Source organism: Mixophyes fleayi, chromosome 8 (genome assembly GCF_038048845.1).
Source record: "Mixophyes fleayi isolate aMixFle1 chromosome 8, aMixFle1.hap1, whole genome shotgun sequence".
Taxonomy (NCBI): Eukaryota; Metazoa; Chordata; class Amphibia; order Anura; family Limnodynastidae; genus Mixophyes; species Mixophyes fleayi.
Window position 1 is genome coordinate 117,429,098 of NC_134409.1, and position 16,257 is coordinate 117,445,354.

Here is a 16,257-nt window from a genome sequence, read left to right on the forward strand (position 1 = left end):
TGGTGATCTGAGTCTTGGCTGCTCGGCCATGGAAATTCAACCCATGAAGCTCCAGACAAATGGTTCTTGTGCTGATGTTGCTTCCAGAGGCAGTTTAGAACTTGGTAGTGAGCTGTGTAACCTAGAACAGATGGGTCCCTTTCTGTGAGCTTGTGTGGCCTACTGCTTCACTGCCGAGCTCCTAGACGTTTCCACTTCACAATAACAACACTTACAGCTGACCGGGGCAGGTCTAATAGGGCATATATTTGACGAGTGGACTTGTTGGGCAGGTGGCTTCCTATGGCAGTGCCACATTGAAAGTCACTGAGCTCCTCATTCTACTGCAGTGTTTGACTATGGAGATTGAATGGTTCTATGCTTGATTTACGAACCTGTTTGCAATGGGTGTCCCTGAAATGGCCAAACACTAATTAGAATGGATGTCCACATACTTTTGGCCATTGAGTGTATATAGAGATAATATTTTTTCATATTCGTTATTCATTTTTATACATTTATATATTGTTTATTACAATTTTCAATATATCATCAGAAACTTTATATGGTTAATTCCATAGTCCAAAAGAGCATAGCAACAACTGCACCTGTTATTTGAATCACTGCATACTTTCATTTCCCCTTTCTATAAATGATTGTATTAAAGTCTCATATCTCATTTATTTGTGAGATGCCATTATTTTGTCTCATATGTATCATGGGTAGTTAAACATGGAAAGACTGTCTTTCATCATGATGCACTCTGAGAGCAGTTAAAGTATAACCTTTATTGTATCCTATAAATAAAACACAACTTTAATTATTTTGCTTATTTAAAATCGTCCAGTAAATTTTTAAATAGGATAGTAAGTGATTAAAAAACTGCTGCTGTTTGTGTTGTAACATAATAATATTTATTATGTAACAATGCTTTACTGAATTCCCTGTGCTTGAATATGTTGAGTTTGTTATACTTCCTTTGTTGCTGTGTTACGTTCCTGTTCATCATAGGGCCTGAGTCATTAAGGATAGCAAAGCATAAAAAAGGAGTAACTTGGCACTTGGGCAAAACCATGTTGCATTGGAGGGGAGGTAAATTTAAAATGTGGGGACAGATGTATAGTTGGGGTAGAGCATGTCCTACATCACCCTTAAATTTCAGTGTAAAAATAAAGCTAACAACTATTTGTGTGCTGCATGAAAAAACAACCAGTATTTAACTTATGTGCAAAATATTATTATTATTACCATTTATTTATATAGCACCACTAATTTCGCAGCGCTGTACAGAGAACTCGCTCACATCAGTCCCTGCCCTATTGGAGCTTACAGTCTAAATTCCCTAACACACACACACAGGCAGAGAGAGACTAGGGTCAATTTGATAGCAGCCAATTAACCTACTAGTATGTTTTTGGAGTGTGGGAGGAAACCGGAGCACCCGGAGGAAACCCATACAAACTCCACACAGATAAGGCCATGGTCGGGAATTGAACTCATGACCCCAGTGCTGTGAGGCAGAAGTGCTAACCACTTAGAAAATAATAAACTAATTTGCAAGAGATTGAGGGAATGTGTTGAAGATGGGAGATAAGGAAAAAAGAAGCCTCTGCTCTAAGGAACAAACAAACCGAAAAACATGGTTTGTTAGAGATCACCTGGATGTAGACTAATTCACAGACAGTGGAGTTATAGGGCTACAATGGCAGACGTCACGTTTGACACAAAGGATGATGGCGGCAGTCTGATTTGTGGATGCGTTGCTGTTTCAGGACCTGGACAGTTTGCTTCCACTTAGGTCATTGTTGAGCCACAAAATGGTCAGGCCAGCAGTACCTCCTTATGTAGGTAACTGTGCCCACTTCCCACTCCTTGGAACCGCCCCTGGTAAATCAGTCTGCTCTGGGCTGACATTGCGGGTCGGCAGTGCTGCTGGTTTGCAATTTTGCGGTTCGTAATTGCCCCTTATTGCGTCGAGAATGAATTCCGCACTGTACCTGAAAAACTTGAAGTCATGTGATAATGCTGTAGCTGAACAGAATATGGATCTTGCAACATCACAATGATACACAACACTCTAGCAGCTTATCAAGAATGGCTCAATGAGAATTTTTTTTTCCCCCTAGAGTTTTGGACTAACCAAGCCCAATACCCAGATATAAATCCCAGTGAAATGCTGTGACGAGAACTTGACACAGCCGTACACCTAAGAAACCCCTCAACAGTTTCTGCTAGTCCATGTAAAAGACTGATAGACCATTAAAAGCAACACTCACAAATGGGTGAATCCAAGGGTTCACCTTTACCGTCCCTTCTGATATTACAGTTGTCTATTTACTGTCCTATGTATTAAGTTGGGTCTCTATTGATTGCCCTAAAGGGGATCCAACATACATATCTCTGTAAGATTGTATCTAAAATTATTTTTTTTTTGTCTTTTAATGATTATTTTTTGTTGTTTTGTGCCAATGTGTCTAACCCGGGGGTTCTTTCCGGTTTCAGTAAGACGGGTCTGGTGTCGTCCACTTGGGAGCGACAGTATTTCTTCACTCAGGGAGGTAACCTGATGAGCCAGGCGAGGGGAGACGTGGCCGGGGGTCTGGTCATGGACATCGACAACTGCTCTGTGATGGCCGTGGACTCGGAAGATCGAAGATATTGCTTCCAAATCACAGCTTTCGACGGCAAAAAGTTTGTATTTGTCTAGAAAACACAGAATAAACATATAGTAGATTATTGATGACGGGTAGAACAAAGGGTGTAGGGTCTCTTATTATACTTCAGGGCTGATAATGAGAGAGGGCAGGGGGTCTATCAGTACAGCTGCTAAGACTAGACACTGTTTAATCTTCATGGTTTAACTTGTTAATGTATAATAAACATGATTGTGTCCTTGCCGATATTTTGACTTTCTTTCCAGGTCTGTCATTGTACAAGCAGAGAGCAGGAAGGACAGTGAAGAGGTAGGGATTGCTGTTATTGCATATCTTTATTTTATTGTCCAGTTTAGTGACACAAATAATGGATTTTACGTATAACCGTTTTTTATTTATCACATTTAATATCCACTGTCCCTCTTCCCATGTAATATTATTAGATCTAAAATATGCACTGCTTTATTCTTCTATAAATGTTCAGTAAATGACAAGTTACTCACCCGGTAGAGGACCTCATTTTATGCACATTTGTGTATAGAATATCCTTTGTCTCCATCCCTCCGATAAGCTACGTATAAACCTCTCCGTCATTATTATATTTCGGTTTTTTTTTGTTTTTTTTTAAAACTAGGATCCAGTTTAGTTTTCTATGTAACTGACAATGGCAGAGACACGTAATGTCCAATGATCAGACGTTTGTGTATTTTATAACACATTACAGATATATGAGCACTCTATGCTTAATCAATCATTGTATATGCGAGCGTTCTAACATGCGATTCTCTTTTCCAGTGGATAACTACGATAAATAACATCTCTAAGCGCATATATCTCACAGAGAACCCGGAGGTGAGTTTCCTTAGACTGAGCCCGACAGCAGTAAGTTGGATCATAGCAAACAAGGGCTCAACAAGTGTTAACGGATGAAGATGAAATAATATGTCCCGGTACATAACAGTGGACTTGTAGACAATATTTAATACCATCCTCCTGTATTGTGTTCTTAACAAGTTGTGTGTATGGGGTGATCCTTGTACCTGGTGCTTTCAATGACTTGCATGGAACCTTTTCAAAATTAAACTTAATGTTGATTTACATGCAAAGTACAGATCGATCCGGCAGGTGCAAAAGTTGGTTTGGTGCCTATAAAGTATTATTTCTGTCCTCTATTAGCAGACAGAGCTGTTATATATTTGGTACGTTCAAAGATTTTTCTCCGGAAGATGAAATCTCTTGCAGTATTTGGGGAAAAAGTACAAAAGAAAGTTTTCTTCCTTTTTGTTTTCATCGTTTTAAAATTTTACTTGAACTTTAGTCCAATAATTGGGCTCTATAATCCACCAATCTGGTGTTTGCTTTTTTTTTTCTAAGCTGTACTAGACAATTGACAGAAGTTTTGTGTGTGCGGTATCCTGCATCGCTCAACAATGACTCTGTGTTCTATTATTTAATCTCCTATCTGTAATGTGCACCTGTGCTGTATGGTGTGACACGAGTTATGCTTTGTACGAGTTATGTTTCATGTAACTGTGCAAGATCAGCTTTGCCTGTTGACCTCTGTGATTTGTACTTCTGTTTGTTGTAAATCTAATGTTACATTACAAGCTTTTTGGTTTTTCTTCTCTTATTTCCAAGGAAACTGCTGCTAGAGTAAACCAGACCGCCCTGGAAGCAGTGACCCCTTCTCCATCCTTCCAGCAGAGACACGAGAGCATGCGACCCGCGTAAGTTATCCAGAAGAGCTGACGATGGCCACACGCATGCATCAGTGTGGCCATCGTGTACGGCATGCAGTACCGTAGGCTTCAGTAGTGTTACATGTGTGTGTAACAAATACAAGTATTCTATCCGGACAACCAAGTTGTATAGAATAGTGATCCCTCTGGTTGAACATTTCTGGTAGTTCACGTTGAAGCTATTTATACTTTGTTTTTCCAATGTGAACTATATTACCTGCTTTACTCCATGCAGGTCTGTTACAGCTGATGTTTAGCTTCTTCTGATCTTCCTCTAGAGTTTAGGAGTTCAGCAAAAGTTACTACAGAAGTGTCCAGTTTGTGATTCATGACATTCTAATATAACAATTTGGGTTAGACTGGGCGAAAGACCTGTAGTGTGTATCCAGCCTTAGGCACAGCTAGGTGTTATAGTGCATGATATTATAATTCTATAGAAGGCATGATTATACATAAAGTAACCTGAAATACACATTGTACAGTCTGAACAGGTGTCTTGTAACCCAAGATTTTTATATATATATATATATATATATATAATATATGAGTTTTTGGTGTTTTTCTTACCATTGGAGAACTTGAGATATTTTAAATGTTATGTATGCTTGTTAATTAACTTTTCTAGGTTATAACATTTTTAGTCTAATTGTCCTATCAGTGTACCGCACTTGATGTACACAGAAAAAAGTGTTTCCTGAATTTCATATTGTTCTTTCAATTCCTGAATTTTGTTTTGATTTTTTTGTTAGATCTGTGAATGTTACAAATAGCTCTTATTTATAAGGCAGCTGTATTGTACATTGTGGTTAATGTACAGCGTTTGTGCATTATTGCGGTACAGCGTTTGTGCATTATTGCGTTACAGCGTTTGTGCATTATTGCGTTACAGCGTTTGTGCATTATTGCGGTACAGCGTTTGTGCATTATTGCGGTACAGCGTTTGCGCATTATTGCGGTACATGCAAATTGGCACATGGCTGGGGCAGCCTGCTTGGTATCTAACAAATTCTTTTTTATATTCTTAAAAATAATGGAAACATTTTGGACAGAGCATGTACTAATTTTGGGCACATTTTAAATACATAAGATACTGTCAGCTTTATATAAGGCTCAGGTCCTTCTAGTTTACCTTCTTTGTCCAAGAGAAAGAGCATAGACTGTGTTGTCATTAAAAGGACAGATGAAAAGGCCGTCTGATTAAACCTCAGCTATTTCTGAATATAGACAGGAGATTTGCAGGGTACTCACTTGAAAAGCAAAAGACATGGCAGAATATCTTCTCTGGTAATAAGACACCGGGGAGACTGTAGAACCCTTTAGTAATGTCCTGAGATATTCTTGTTTCTATTATATCTTTTGGGCACATTTTCAAATGAAATGTCATTGACTGAACTTATGACTTCAGGTTTCCTAGATCTGGACTCCCACTCTTCATAAAACTGAGTCTGTGTTAAACTTTATGTCCGGTTTCTTTATTAATGCATTAAAGGGAATACATTTATATTGAAAATGGAGTCTTAGACATATGCAGGGGATCCTGTGAATGGCTTAGACAAACTTCATGATACTTGAAAATATGTCTCTGTTAAATAACAAGTACTCTGGTAGTCTGTTTTATGAGTCCTAGAGAGACCTAAAACTGAGTGGTTGTTTATACTTAATGTCTTATTCCAATGTTCTGGCTGAGAATTCCAAAACTTATTACAATTGAATAAGCTAGAGAGGTGCCGGGAATCCGCCCACTTTCCAGTACAAGGGACTACCCTGGAGAGGTACCGGGAATCGCCCACTTTCCTGTACTAGGGAATACCCTGGAGAGGTGCCGGGAATCGCCCACTTTCCTGTACTAGGGAATAACCTGGAGAGGTACTGGGAATCGCCCACTTTCCTGTACAAGGGAATACCCTGGAGAGGTGCCGGGAATCGTCCACTTTCCAGTACAAAGAAATGCTCTCATCTTGAATACTGCACATTTAGCGGCTAGCGGCTGACATTTTCTGTAAAAATCACACAAACACTTGTGAAACTGAGAAATGAGTGTCTGTGCGGTAGAGAATTTAGACTGTAAGCTCCAAGGGTGCCGGGGGTAATGTGAAGTATTCTACATTATCTGCAAAGCGCTGCACAATATGGGGGAATGATATGAACAGTAAAAAAAAAAAAATCACATATCATCCGCCATTATTTTTTAACTTCGATTTAGTAATAAAATAGTTCTAAAACAAATTCACACACCAAGATTACTGTGACAGACCCAGCCGAGCACACTGCACACAGATGTGTCCTCTTGTCAGAGCTTCATGGGAGCCGTCTTTTGGTTTACAGAACCACAGATTGGGAACCATCCCCTGAACACTATTCCCGGCATGTAGCAGCAGAGTCTGGTGGTAGTTGTCTATGAAGCCAATAGTCTGTTCTCCCAGGATCCACGGCATACCATTGTGAGACGATATAACGTTGTTCCATGCTTCCTCCCGCAGACCCTCTCGCCCCCGCTCCACACGCACTAACAGCACTGGCTCAGTGGGCTCCGATTCCTCTGCTCTAACGGCTCTATCTCTGGATTCCATCGTAGCACCAGACACACCCATCCAGTTTGATATCATTTCCCCAGTCAGTGAAGACCAGTCCGGACAACCCAGAACCCCGGGACAGTCTGGCAGGTACATCCCCAAATACTGTCATATACCTGCTGTGGGGAACCATTGCTTGTGATATATGGAATAACGTTCCAGTAGGATCAGTGAGTGGGATGCATTAAGTGTCATATATTTTATTTTTTTATTTAATTTATTTGTTTATTAGCTCTAGTTTATTTTTATTATAAATCACTTCATTATTTTTTGTATTTTTTTTTTCTTTGCATGTTTTTCTTTATCACTTTTTTAGTATTATGGTGCAAATAGTACAAATGTGCCCCAACCTTTTATTCATTTAGTGTAAGTTTAGATTAATTAAATTTCAGGTTAATAGTTTACAGAGCGTATCTCTATTTTCCAGTGTACACCTGAACATCACTTATTTCATCTGTATTCCTATTTTACATTGTAAGACTCTCTTCATCACTACATACTTTTTTTTTTATCATCACAACTTTTTTTTGTTTTCAGGCGAACTAACCCATTTGGAGAATCTGGCGAGAAATCTGAGTCTGAAGGTAATTCAATTGTCTGTTTGTTAAAATTTTAATTTAAACCTCTCTGCTGCCCATAATGAATCATCGTACCAGCGGAGCTGACAGCCAGGAGGGCAGTTCCCTTGGTGCCGGATGGCAGTTCAGATGTCAAGCACTGTAGGTGTGTAGTTCGTAAGCACCTGATTGGCCAGGAGTTTAAGCCAATCCAGCTGCTTTACACACTTGCTGCGCACACGCCATCCTAATTACCACACTAGCTAAGACAGGTTCAGTCTGCAACGTCAGTCAGCTGTAATCTGTTCTTGTAAGTATGGTGAAAATCATGTGGGGCGGTGGTCCCGAAGACTACAAGTACAGTTAGTTATATTTATTTACTGTTTGTAGTGTTTGGTTGTATGGTCACTAGGATCATGATCTGATAAGCCATGTGATGGATAATTTTGAACCGTTATTAGTTGATCATTTCGCTATGTCTCCTGCTTTAGATTCAATCCTTCACCAATTGTTTATTGTACGGTTCCTTGGATCTATGGAAGTGAAAGCAGATGACTGTCCGGAAGTTGTATACGAAACGATGCGCCAAATCTTAGCTGCACGTGCAATACACAACATCTTCCGGATGACAGAGTCCCATCTCCTAGTGACCTGCGACTGTTTAAAGTAAGTTGTTTACTTAGTAAACATAATCGTTCACTATAAACCGCGCAAAGCGTAGAACAAAGCTTCATAGGTGCACGATTCATCACCACTGGTAGAGAATGAAGACTCTCTGTCATCTCATAGACTACCTCATAAGTTACCAATCCCATGAAATGTCTTTCCACTTAGGTTGTTGTGTTGTTGTGATGTCCTAGTAATTTTATTGGGAGCACTGACCTCAGATCTCTCTCCAAACTATTTTTCTCTAGGTTGATTGATCCACAGACACAAGTCACAAGACTGAGAGTGAGTATTATGTATTTACATGAGTCGGAATTTCTTACATCTGTTATAGTTACACCTTGATAGGGTTGAGTTGATGATCACCAAATTGTATTTATAAAATTCTATTTATTCACAGACTAATTTTTGAATAAAAAATGTAATCTTATTGTTGAATAAAACTTGTGTATTCCTGTTGTTGTGAGATGTTTTCTTATAAATGTATTACTTTGTAAAGTCAATGAAGGATCATTTTACATGGTAATATGGCCACTAGAGGGCAGTCTTCTTTTTTTGAGGTTATTTTATCTCAAAATAATTGTCAGTAGGGCTGCTCCCACTTGTATTTAAGTGTACCAGTTACCTATACATAGTGGAGGCAGCCTTTTGGTGAGCTGAATCAATATTTATGATAGTGCAGCCTATCCATTCACTGGGACACAGTGACATTACTGAGGGAATTGATTGGCTGCCTTCTCCTGAACATTGGTTTGTCTCAGAATTTTTGCCTATAGTGTTTATAGGCAGCAGGTGTACAGATATATCAAAATAAATAGGGTTCTAGGTGCAGAATGCCTTATTTTTATGCTCGTAGTAAACTTTCATCTATAGTTGTGCTTCTATTGTACATTCCCCTATTTTGTAACATTTCAGTTATTTCATACATGGCATAGTCACAAGACAATATACAATATTTTGTCCTGGTGAAGTTGATAACGTAGCTGTATTAACACATGACGCGTTTCGCTGATCCTTTACATTTTGATATTTTCATCTCTTTAGTTCCCTTTACCGAACGTGGTATTGTACGCTACACATCAGGAAAATAAGCGTCTGTTTGGGTTCGTGCTCCGTACTGCTGGAGGGCGATCAGAGGGTCGCCCTGTTTCAGTGTGCTACATCTTTGAGTCAAACAACGAGGGAGAAAAGGTACACCTACACCTCCTACGTTACGTTGTTAGAATGTAGCTGCCGTCACTAGGTAGAAAGTGAGAGGCAACCAGGTTCCCCATGCCACAGTGTGAGAATGCTGACCGTCATTGGAGCGTGCTGGCCTTTCTTGTTCGATTCCGCCAGGAATGAAAGCTCCGCCCCTCCAGGTCACCGCTCCAGTGACCTAGCTGCAGTCCCCACACTCACCACCAGAGTCTAGCACTGGGGAGTGGGATGAACGTTCTTGTCTGGCCACAGTCAATCCAAGAGGGTCAACACTTTCCAGCAATTCCAAATAATCCCACAAAAGGGCAAGGTAACGTCTGCTGTATCTCAGTGTGCTCTTACTAATAAGTGCAACTTCATAAACACATAGCTTAATGAAGCAGACGAACATGATGAATTTTCACATACACCTAAATGTCAGCCATGTACCTATTGAGATATGTTCGAGTGGGTTTAAAGCTTGCAAATATAAAATACAGAAACAAAAAATCTATAAATAAATATAATCTAATCTTCTTGTCCACAGATTTGTGATTCGGTTGGCTTGGCCAAACAGATAGCTCTCCACGCTGAACTGGTAAGTGTGCCCGTGACTTGTGACGTGTAATTTATATACGTTATGCCTTTACAAGTCCTGCATCATCTTGTCGCCTCTCTTCTAGGACCGAAGAGCTTCAGAAAAGCAAAAGGAAATTGAGAAAGTAAAAGTAAAACAAGAGAAAGAAATCAGTAAACAGAAACAGATAGAAAAGGTAATATGGAGACGAGGAATCTGACAGATGTAGGGCTGAGAGCACGACGTCCGTAAATATACTGAAATTCTGTAAAAAAAAAGAAAAAATTTAAAGGGATTTACAAATCTGGCACACCTCTCCCCTTCCCCCTCCTGGAGAGGATTTGGTGCCTGTGCCCTACGTAACCACACACGGTTGGCCCAACTGCCAAGATCTGGCAGCCAAATATCTAAGTCGCGTTGTCCCACTGAGCCGCCCTATGTCACAGCACGCAATTCTAAACATAATAATTCTAATGATAATGTTTTGTTGATCTCTCCTCGTTGAATAGAATAAGAGGCGCCTCCATATCTGAGCGTTGCTTTGTTGTAGTTCGTTTGGTGACGTCAACAGAGGATTTAGACCTTTTCACAGTAATTTTGCCCCTGGTGGCGTTGTACCAATACATGATTACTATGTGATTTTTACAAGCATTGTAGTAAACGTGTTCCTATTATTAAATATAAATAGAAATGAGACAAAATAACATTTTGTATTTATAAGGCACCACTAAGTCTACAGTATTGGACAGTTGATACAGCACATCATAAAATTACAAACACATATAAACAGAACAGAAGGATGTGCGATGTTGACAGAGTTGGTGCAGACATGAGACGTTGGGTAGAGAGGTCCGTCTTACAATCTAGAGGACTAATGCCCATGTTTTACTAAACACAGATGGAAGATAACTTAAAAATGATGTACTTGTAAGTGGAATATATAATACAATATATGCAAGACCATAATGAAAGGTCTCCTTTTAGCAGCAGAATTTGGAACAGGACTTTTAATAAATGTCCCCCGAAGTGTCCGTGAAACGCACTTTGTAACAAATGTCTTACAGATGACCTTGTTCTTCTAGGACTTGGAGGAGCAGAGCCGGTTGATAGCCGCTTCCAGCAGACCCAATCAGACCGGCCCGGAGGGACAGTTTGTAGCGCTCAGCTCCAGCCAATCAGAGGACAGTGACCTCGGCGAGGACGGAAAGAAGAAGCGAGAGTCAGAAGCGTGAGGTTGGGAACAAGCAGAGACTTCTCACTTTCTCAATGCTCGTCTTATGGCACAATAAGCATGCAAGACCGATATAAACCAGAGCTCTTTTTTATTATTATAATTATTATTCTGAAGCATTTTTAATGAATATATGCAGTCATGCATTATTTTCCATTCAAATCAGAAAATTTGCCATGATTTTGTGAACAGTTCATGGACGGGTGATGTCACTACAGAGTGATGTCTGATTTTTGTGCACTGAATTTCGCCTGAAATCCTCCGAAACAGACTGCTGACTCCCCTGTAAGTCCTGGGGTCTCCGTGTTTTTCCTTTCCTGACCCTTTTGTACTCCTCCGATGTTGACCGGCCGTTCCTTATGTGTTGTTATTCTGAATAGATCATCCTGCTTTACATAATGCAGACTTAATGCATCATGGATCAAAATGTATCCTCCAGAAATGATTTTGTTGTGTAAACACAGCAATGACCTCACTACTAACGGGATATAGTACATTACAAGGAAAGGTCTGCAACAAAACTAAGCCCTAACATTTTCATTTCTGTAATTGAGGATATTTATAAAGAGGGGTAAAAATTCCACATTCACAAGAAGTCACCAGTTAAAATTTGGTAGATCCTGGTCATTGCAACAGAGTCACGAGAAGGTATCTTATATACGTGTTTAAAATGTTTCCCATAAACCTTCTTACAAAGTAACCTACAATTCTGCACCCAAGAATATTCTGGAGAATGTTTTTAAATTCGTCTCAATCACGAATTGTTCTTTAAAAAAAACATGATATTTTCATATAGTGACTTTTTTTGGGCCATTTAATTTGGTCTAAAAATCGAAATTGTTGTAGTAGTTATAGCATTTTTGGTCTTGCTTTAGCAATGTAGTTCTTAATGTTAGAGCTGGATGGATGTTGCTTTTAAAATTACTATGATTTTTCATGAATGTGGAATTGTCACCCCCCCCTCCCAATGCATTCTGGGTTGAGAGGAGCTTACAGTTTTGTGAAGTGTGGTCAGATGGGTGCATATAATCGAATGCAGGTCCAGTAAATCATTTTATATAAAGTGACTTAATTAGTGCCTTGTAGTAGATACAAATTAAAGTCAATTAGGAGTTCTATAAATCACTGGATAAGGGGCGGTGTGACTATGGTAGGTATTGTCCACCAAATGGTTTTGCTCATTGTGTCCTCCGTGAATCTCATTGAGAGAGAACTGCTGCTGAAATGAGCGAGATAGAGGACTGTTGGTTGTCACACAGGTATAGAACATGCGGCACACAAGCCAATGGTGAGACTTCTCTATCAATATATCTGTTTGTTGTTACACTCTGAGAGTAACCTCCTTATGTGGTTAAGCGCTAAATGGAATCTAGACCCGTGTGCCAACTGCTATCTTATTAGTTGTATTTTTAAGCCATTTCATTGGCTCAGATGATGAATAAGACTCTAACAATTAATATTGTATTTGGAAGTTCTATTTGAACGAGAAGCTGCTTAATAGCTATAGCAGAATCATGACTGAATAGTGTTTTGTTCCTGATTTCCATGTTTAACGTAACAAGCACTTTGTGTATCTCTAGATACGTTCTTCAGAGTGTTTGACAGCTTTTCCTTTGTTGCGTGTACGTCGCTGTATTACATTTAGTTGCGGTAATGTACGCCTTTCTCTTTTTACATGTTTCCTAAGAGGCTTTCAAAGCTGAAAGCTCCGGTTCCCAAATTCTCTCCTTATAACTTGTGAACCTGTTTAATGTCTGTTAACAGTGTGTTACTTTTATTATACAATAATTCTTTCTATTTATTATGAACAACATTTTGTCCTAGATTTGTGTTCTATGAACCAACAATAAATAATCTCTTTCTAGGTCAACAAAGTGGATTTCTTCCCCTCTAATTTTGCTCATTTCAAAACATACTTTATTTTGTACTTGAATTCAGGTATTTTTCTTTTCTACGTGCAGAGAATTACAGCTTAGAGAATTGCATTGTTTAAAGACAGGAGATGTGTTTTTTGTTTTTTTTTATAATGACTGACTTGAATATATTACAACCTCCTAGTTAGGGTTTATGCAAATTAGCAGCTCTTTATCAATCAAACTTCTGGGAATCAACATTTACATTGCTCGACTTCACTTGAAAAACTGTCTTATTTGTATATTGTCACTAGGGAGGAACTTAAAACTCCCCCCTAACCCTGTTCATTGTTTCAGTGAATATTGGGAGAAAGTTTGATCTCGGGGTGCAAAGACAAATTCTCACCTCTTATTATCATCATCATTTCTTTTTTCTACAGTGCCGTACAGTCAGCAATATACAGACAGAACATTATACTCATAAATATTGGAGCAAGAGAATAAACAATAGCAGAAGGCACAATATAAAGAAACCTTTAAAAGAAAGTGAGGACAGGGGACAGGCGGTAGAGAGGGCCCTGCTTGTGAGACCTAACATCCTAGAGGGGCGAGGAAACAATTGGAGACAAAGGGGGTGGTGAGAAATGATTGGGCAGGTGGAGCATGAGGAGGGAGTTGTCCTAGGATAGTGCAAAAAGGTGAGTTTTGAAGGAGTGTTGAAAAATTGGAGATTGGGGAAGAGTGTGGTCTGTCGAGGTACAATATTCCAAGGTGAGGAGCAAAGCAACGTGGATGAAGTCAGGCAAGTGTGTGAGGTGGTGAGAAGAGTAGAAGGTCATCAGCAGAACGGAGTGGGCATCTAGGGGAATATTTCTTGACGAGGTTTGGAAGGCCTTAAAAAGGGTTCTGTAGATAAGCGTAAGCCGCTAGAATTGTATTCTGCATTGAATGGGGAGCCAATGCTGAGAGCGCAGCTGAAGAGGAATGTTGGGAGAGGAAATGAAAGATTAGAAATGATGCCACATTCAGGACTGACTGCAGGGGGGGGCAGGAAGATGTTGCAATAATCAAGGCGGGAAATAGCAAGAGCATGGACAATGGTCTTTGTGACCTCCAAGGAGAGGAAAGGGTGAACCTTGGCAATGTTGTGAATCTGACAGCACTGTGGGAGGGACTTGATGTGGGGAGTGAATTTGAGGGCCGGAGTCACAGATGACCCCTAGGCAGTATGCATGGGTAACGGGATAGAGTCATGTTATTAACTTTGAGAGAAGCAGGAGGAGAGGACGTGACAATGGGAGATAGAAAGATGACAAGCTCAGTTTTGGAAATGGTAAATTGAAGGGAGCGTTCAGCCATCTAAGTGGAGAGTGCAGAGTCAGACACATTGGAGGGGAGAGAGGTCAGGGGAAGAAAGATAGATCAGAATATGTGATATTGTGAGAAGACTTTACATAAACCTTTTATCAATGTTAGCAACTCTCGTTTTAAAGCAGTTGGTGGTCTAAAGCTGATCCACGAACCTGTGCCCCTACCATAATGGGTTGCCTGCAGCCATCCTGCCTATAGGTTTATAAGTCCAGCATAACACTCTAATGTTCTGATGTAGCTCATAGTACAAGTAAGGGAGCAGTTTATAAGATATGTGCATCCTCCTACTCTCTTTTTGCCATTATAAAGCAGGGGTCATATTTGAGGCCTACCTGCATTTGAGTTTTAGTTGCTGCATTTGATTTGTGTTTTGTTTTTAAATAATTAGAGAGTTCCATCCTGTTTTAACAATTTTTAAAAATTGATTACGTATATTCCATTTTTGGTCAAGATTTTAATAATCTGGTTATAAAATTGCTGTTCTCATTAATGCTGTTTCCAGTTTGTAAATAAATTTAAAGGGAAAAGATCATAGAAATGGTATGTTTATTTATGAAGTTCGCCCTCTCCCCCTAACCAGCAGAATGGAGTTGTTTCTGGTCATTCCCCATCTCAGGATTCCGTAGAAGTAGGATTGGATGGTAACAATCTGTTAGACTGCTACACTCCACTGGTCCTAGTGAATGGGACCCATCCACCATTTCACTAGTAGAGTGATGGACATTTCTTAATCTCCTTTTTGTATAAATCTTGCAGTTTTCCTTAATAAATTATTTTGGTGCCTCTTACATTTTTTATAAAGTTTGGGTCTCCAAGGGGTCACTGCGGATTCCTGTCATTTACAAAGCTGTGTGCTCCACTTTCTAGGCTAATCTATCATTAAACGTATAGACAAATTATACTGTATGGGGACTTGTTAAATGATTGTTCTTTTTTATTTGCTTTGTGGCAATTTTATATTGATGAGAATTATGTTTAGAATTGTCAAACATGTTCTTATGTCATTATTTACTTATTGCTATACTTATTTAAACTTTAAACTTTTGGATCTTAAAGTTAACCTGTTTTCTGCTCCAGTGAAGGCAGCCGTATTGTTGGTTGATCCAATATTCATTGTACATCCTATCCATTAATAAGAAGACTGAGGCATGTCGTGGCTGCCTCCCCATTGTGTATCTGATGGGTACACTTAAATATTTAAGAAGAATTATCTTTAATAGCGATGTTATTGTGCTACTAGAGCAAGTTTTATTATGACGAATTACCTACATTCACGTTCAATGTACTATTTGTTTTCTGTCACTTTCCCTTAACTTCACTATTAAGCATCTGACGCTGCATATTCCTTTGTATGTAAATGAGATCACTTGCTCATAAAGTGTTACTAACGGTTATTTATAATGGCAGCGTTTCACATCAGTCCCTGCCCCAGTGGAGCTTACAGTCTATATTCCCTACCACACAGCACTAGGGTTAGTTTAGTCAGAAGCCAATTAACCTACCAGTATGTCTTTGGAGTGTGCGAACAAACACACAGAGAGGGCCTTAGATGGAATCGAACCCATGACCCCAGTGCTGTGAAGCAGCCATGCTAACCACTGTGCCACCGTGCTGCCCATATTGGTTATTTGGTAAATCACTACTTTGAAGTATACAAGTTGCATTGACTCACTAGTTGTCGCTTCAACCCCTGGAGACATGTCTAGAGGCAGTGACCATGCTTTGTGATTTGTATATAACACTAAACCGTTCATCATTTTAAGACTGTGTCATAACTTTTGAAAGTTTTTGTGTATGTAAATGTAACCTGCATTACTCCTAAAAAGAAAGCATTTTACTAAACAGACTTTGTGTATTCCTTGTACTTCAGTCTAAACG

The 16,257-nt window shown here is 39.4% G+C and overlaps 1 protein-coding gene across 1 annotated transcript in view; it reads left to right on the forward strand.

Moving 5' to 3' along the window:
- Nucleotides 1–16,225, forward strand: part of APPL1 (adaptor protein, phosphotyrosine interacting with PH domain and leucine zipper 1) — a 39,222-nt gene extending 22,997 nt beyond the window's left edge. Inside the window, exons 11-22 of the mRNA XM_075183265.1 lie at nucleotides 2,482–2,670; nucleotides 2,900–2,942; nucleotides 3,429–3,485; nucleotides 4,272–4,360; nucleotides 6,853–7,035; nucleotides 7,483–7,529; nucleotides 7,994–8,168; nucleotides 8,417–8,453; nucleotides 9,213–9,359; nucleotides 9,895–9,945; nucleotides 10,031–10,120; nucleotides 11,007–16,225. Coding sequence (XP_075039366.1) covers nucleotides 2,482–2,670; nucleotides 2,900–2,942; nucleotides 3,429–3,485; nucleotides 4,272–4,360; nucleotides 6,853–7,035; nucleotides 7,483–7,529; nucleotides 7,994–8,168; nucleotides 8,417–8,453; nucleotides 9,213–9,359; nucleotides 9,895–9,945; nucleotides 10,031–10,120; nucleotides 11,007–11,156 — 1,258 coding nt within the window. The 3' untranslated portion in view covers nucleotides 11,157–16,225. The remainder of the gene's footprint in view (nucleotides 1–2,481; nucleotides 2,671–2,899; nucleotides 2,943–3,428; nucleotides 3,486–4,271; nucleotides 4,361–6,852; nucleotides 7,036–7,482; nucleotides 7,530–7,993; nucleotides 8,169–8,416; nucleotides 8,454–9,212; nucleotides 9,360–9,894; nucleotides 9,946–10,030; nucleotides 10,121–11,006) is intronic.
- Nucleotides 16,226–16,257: the final 32 nt, after the last annotated feature.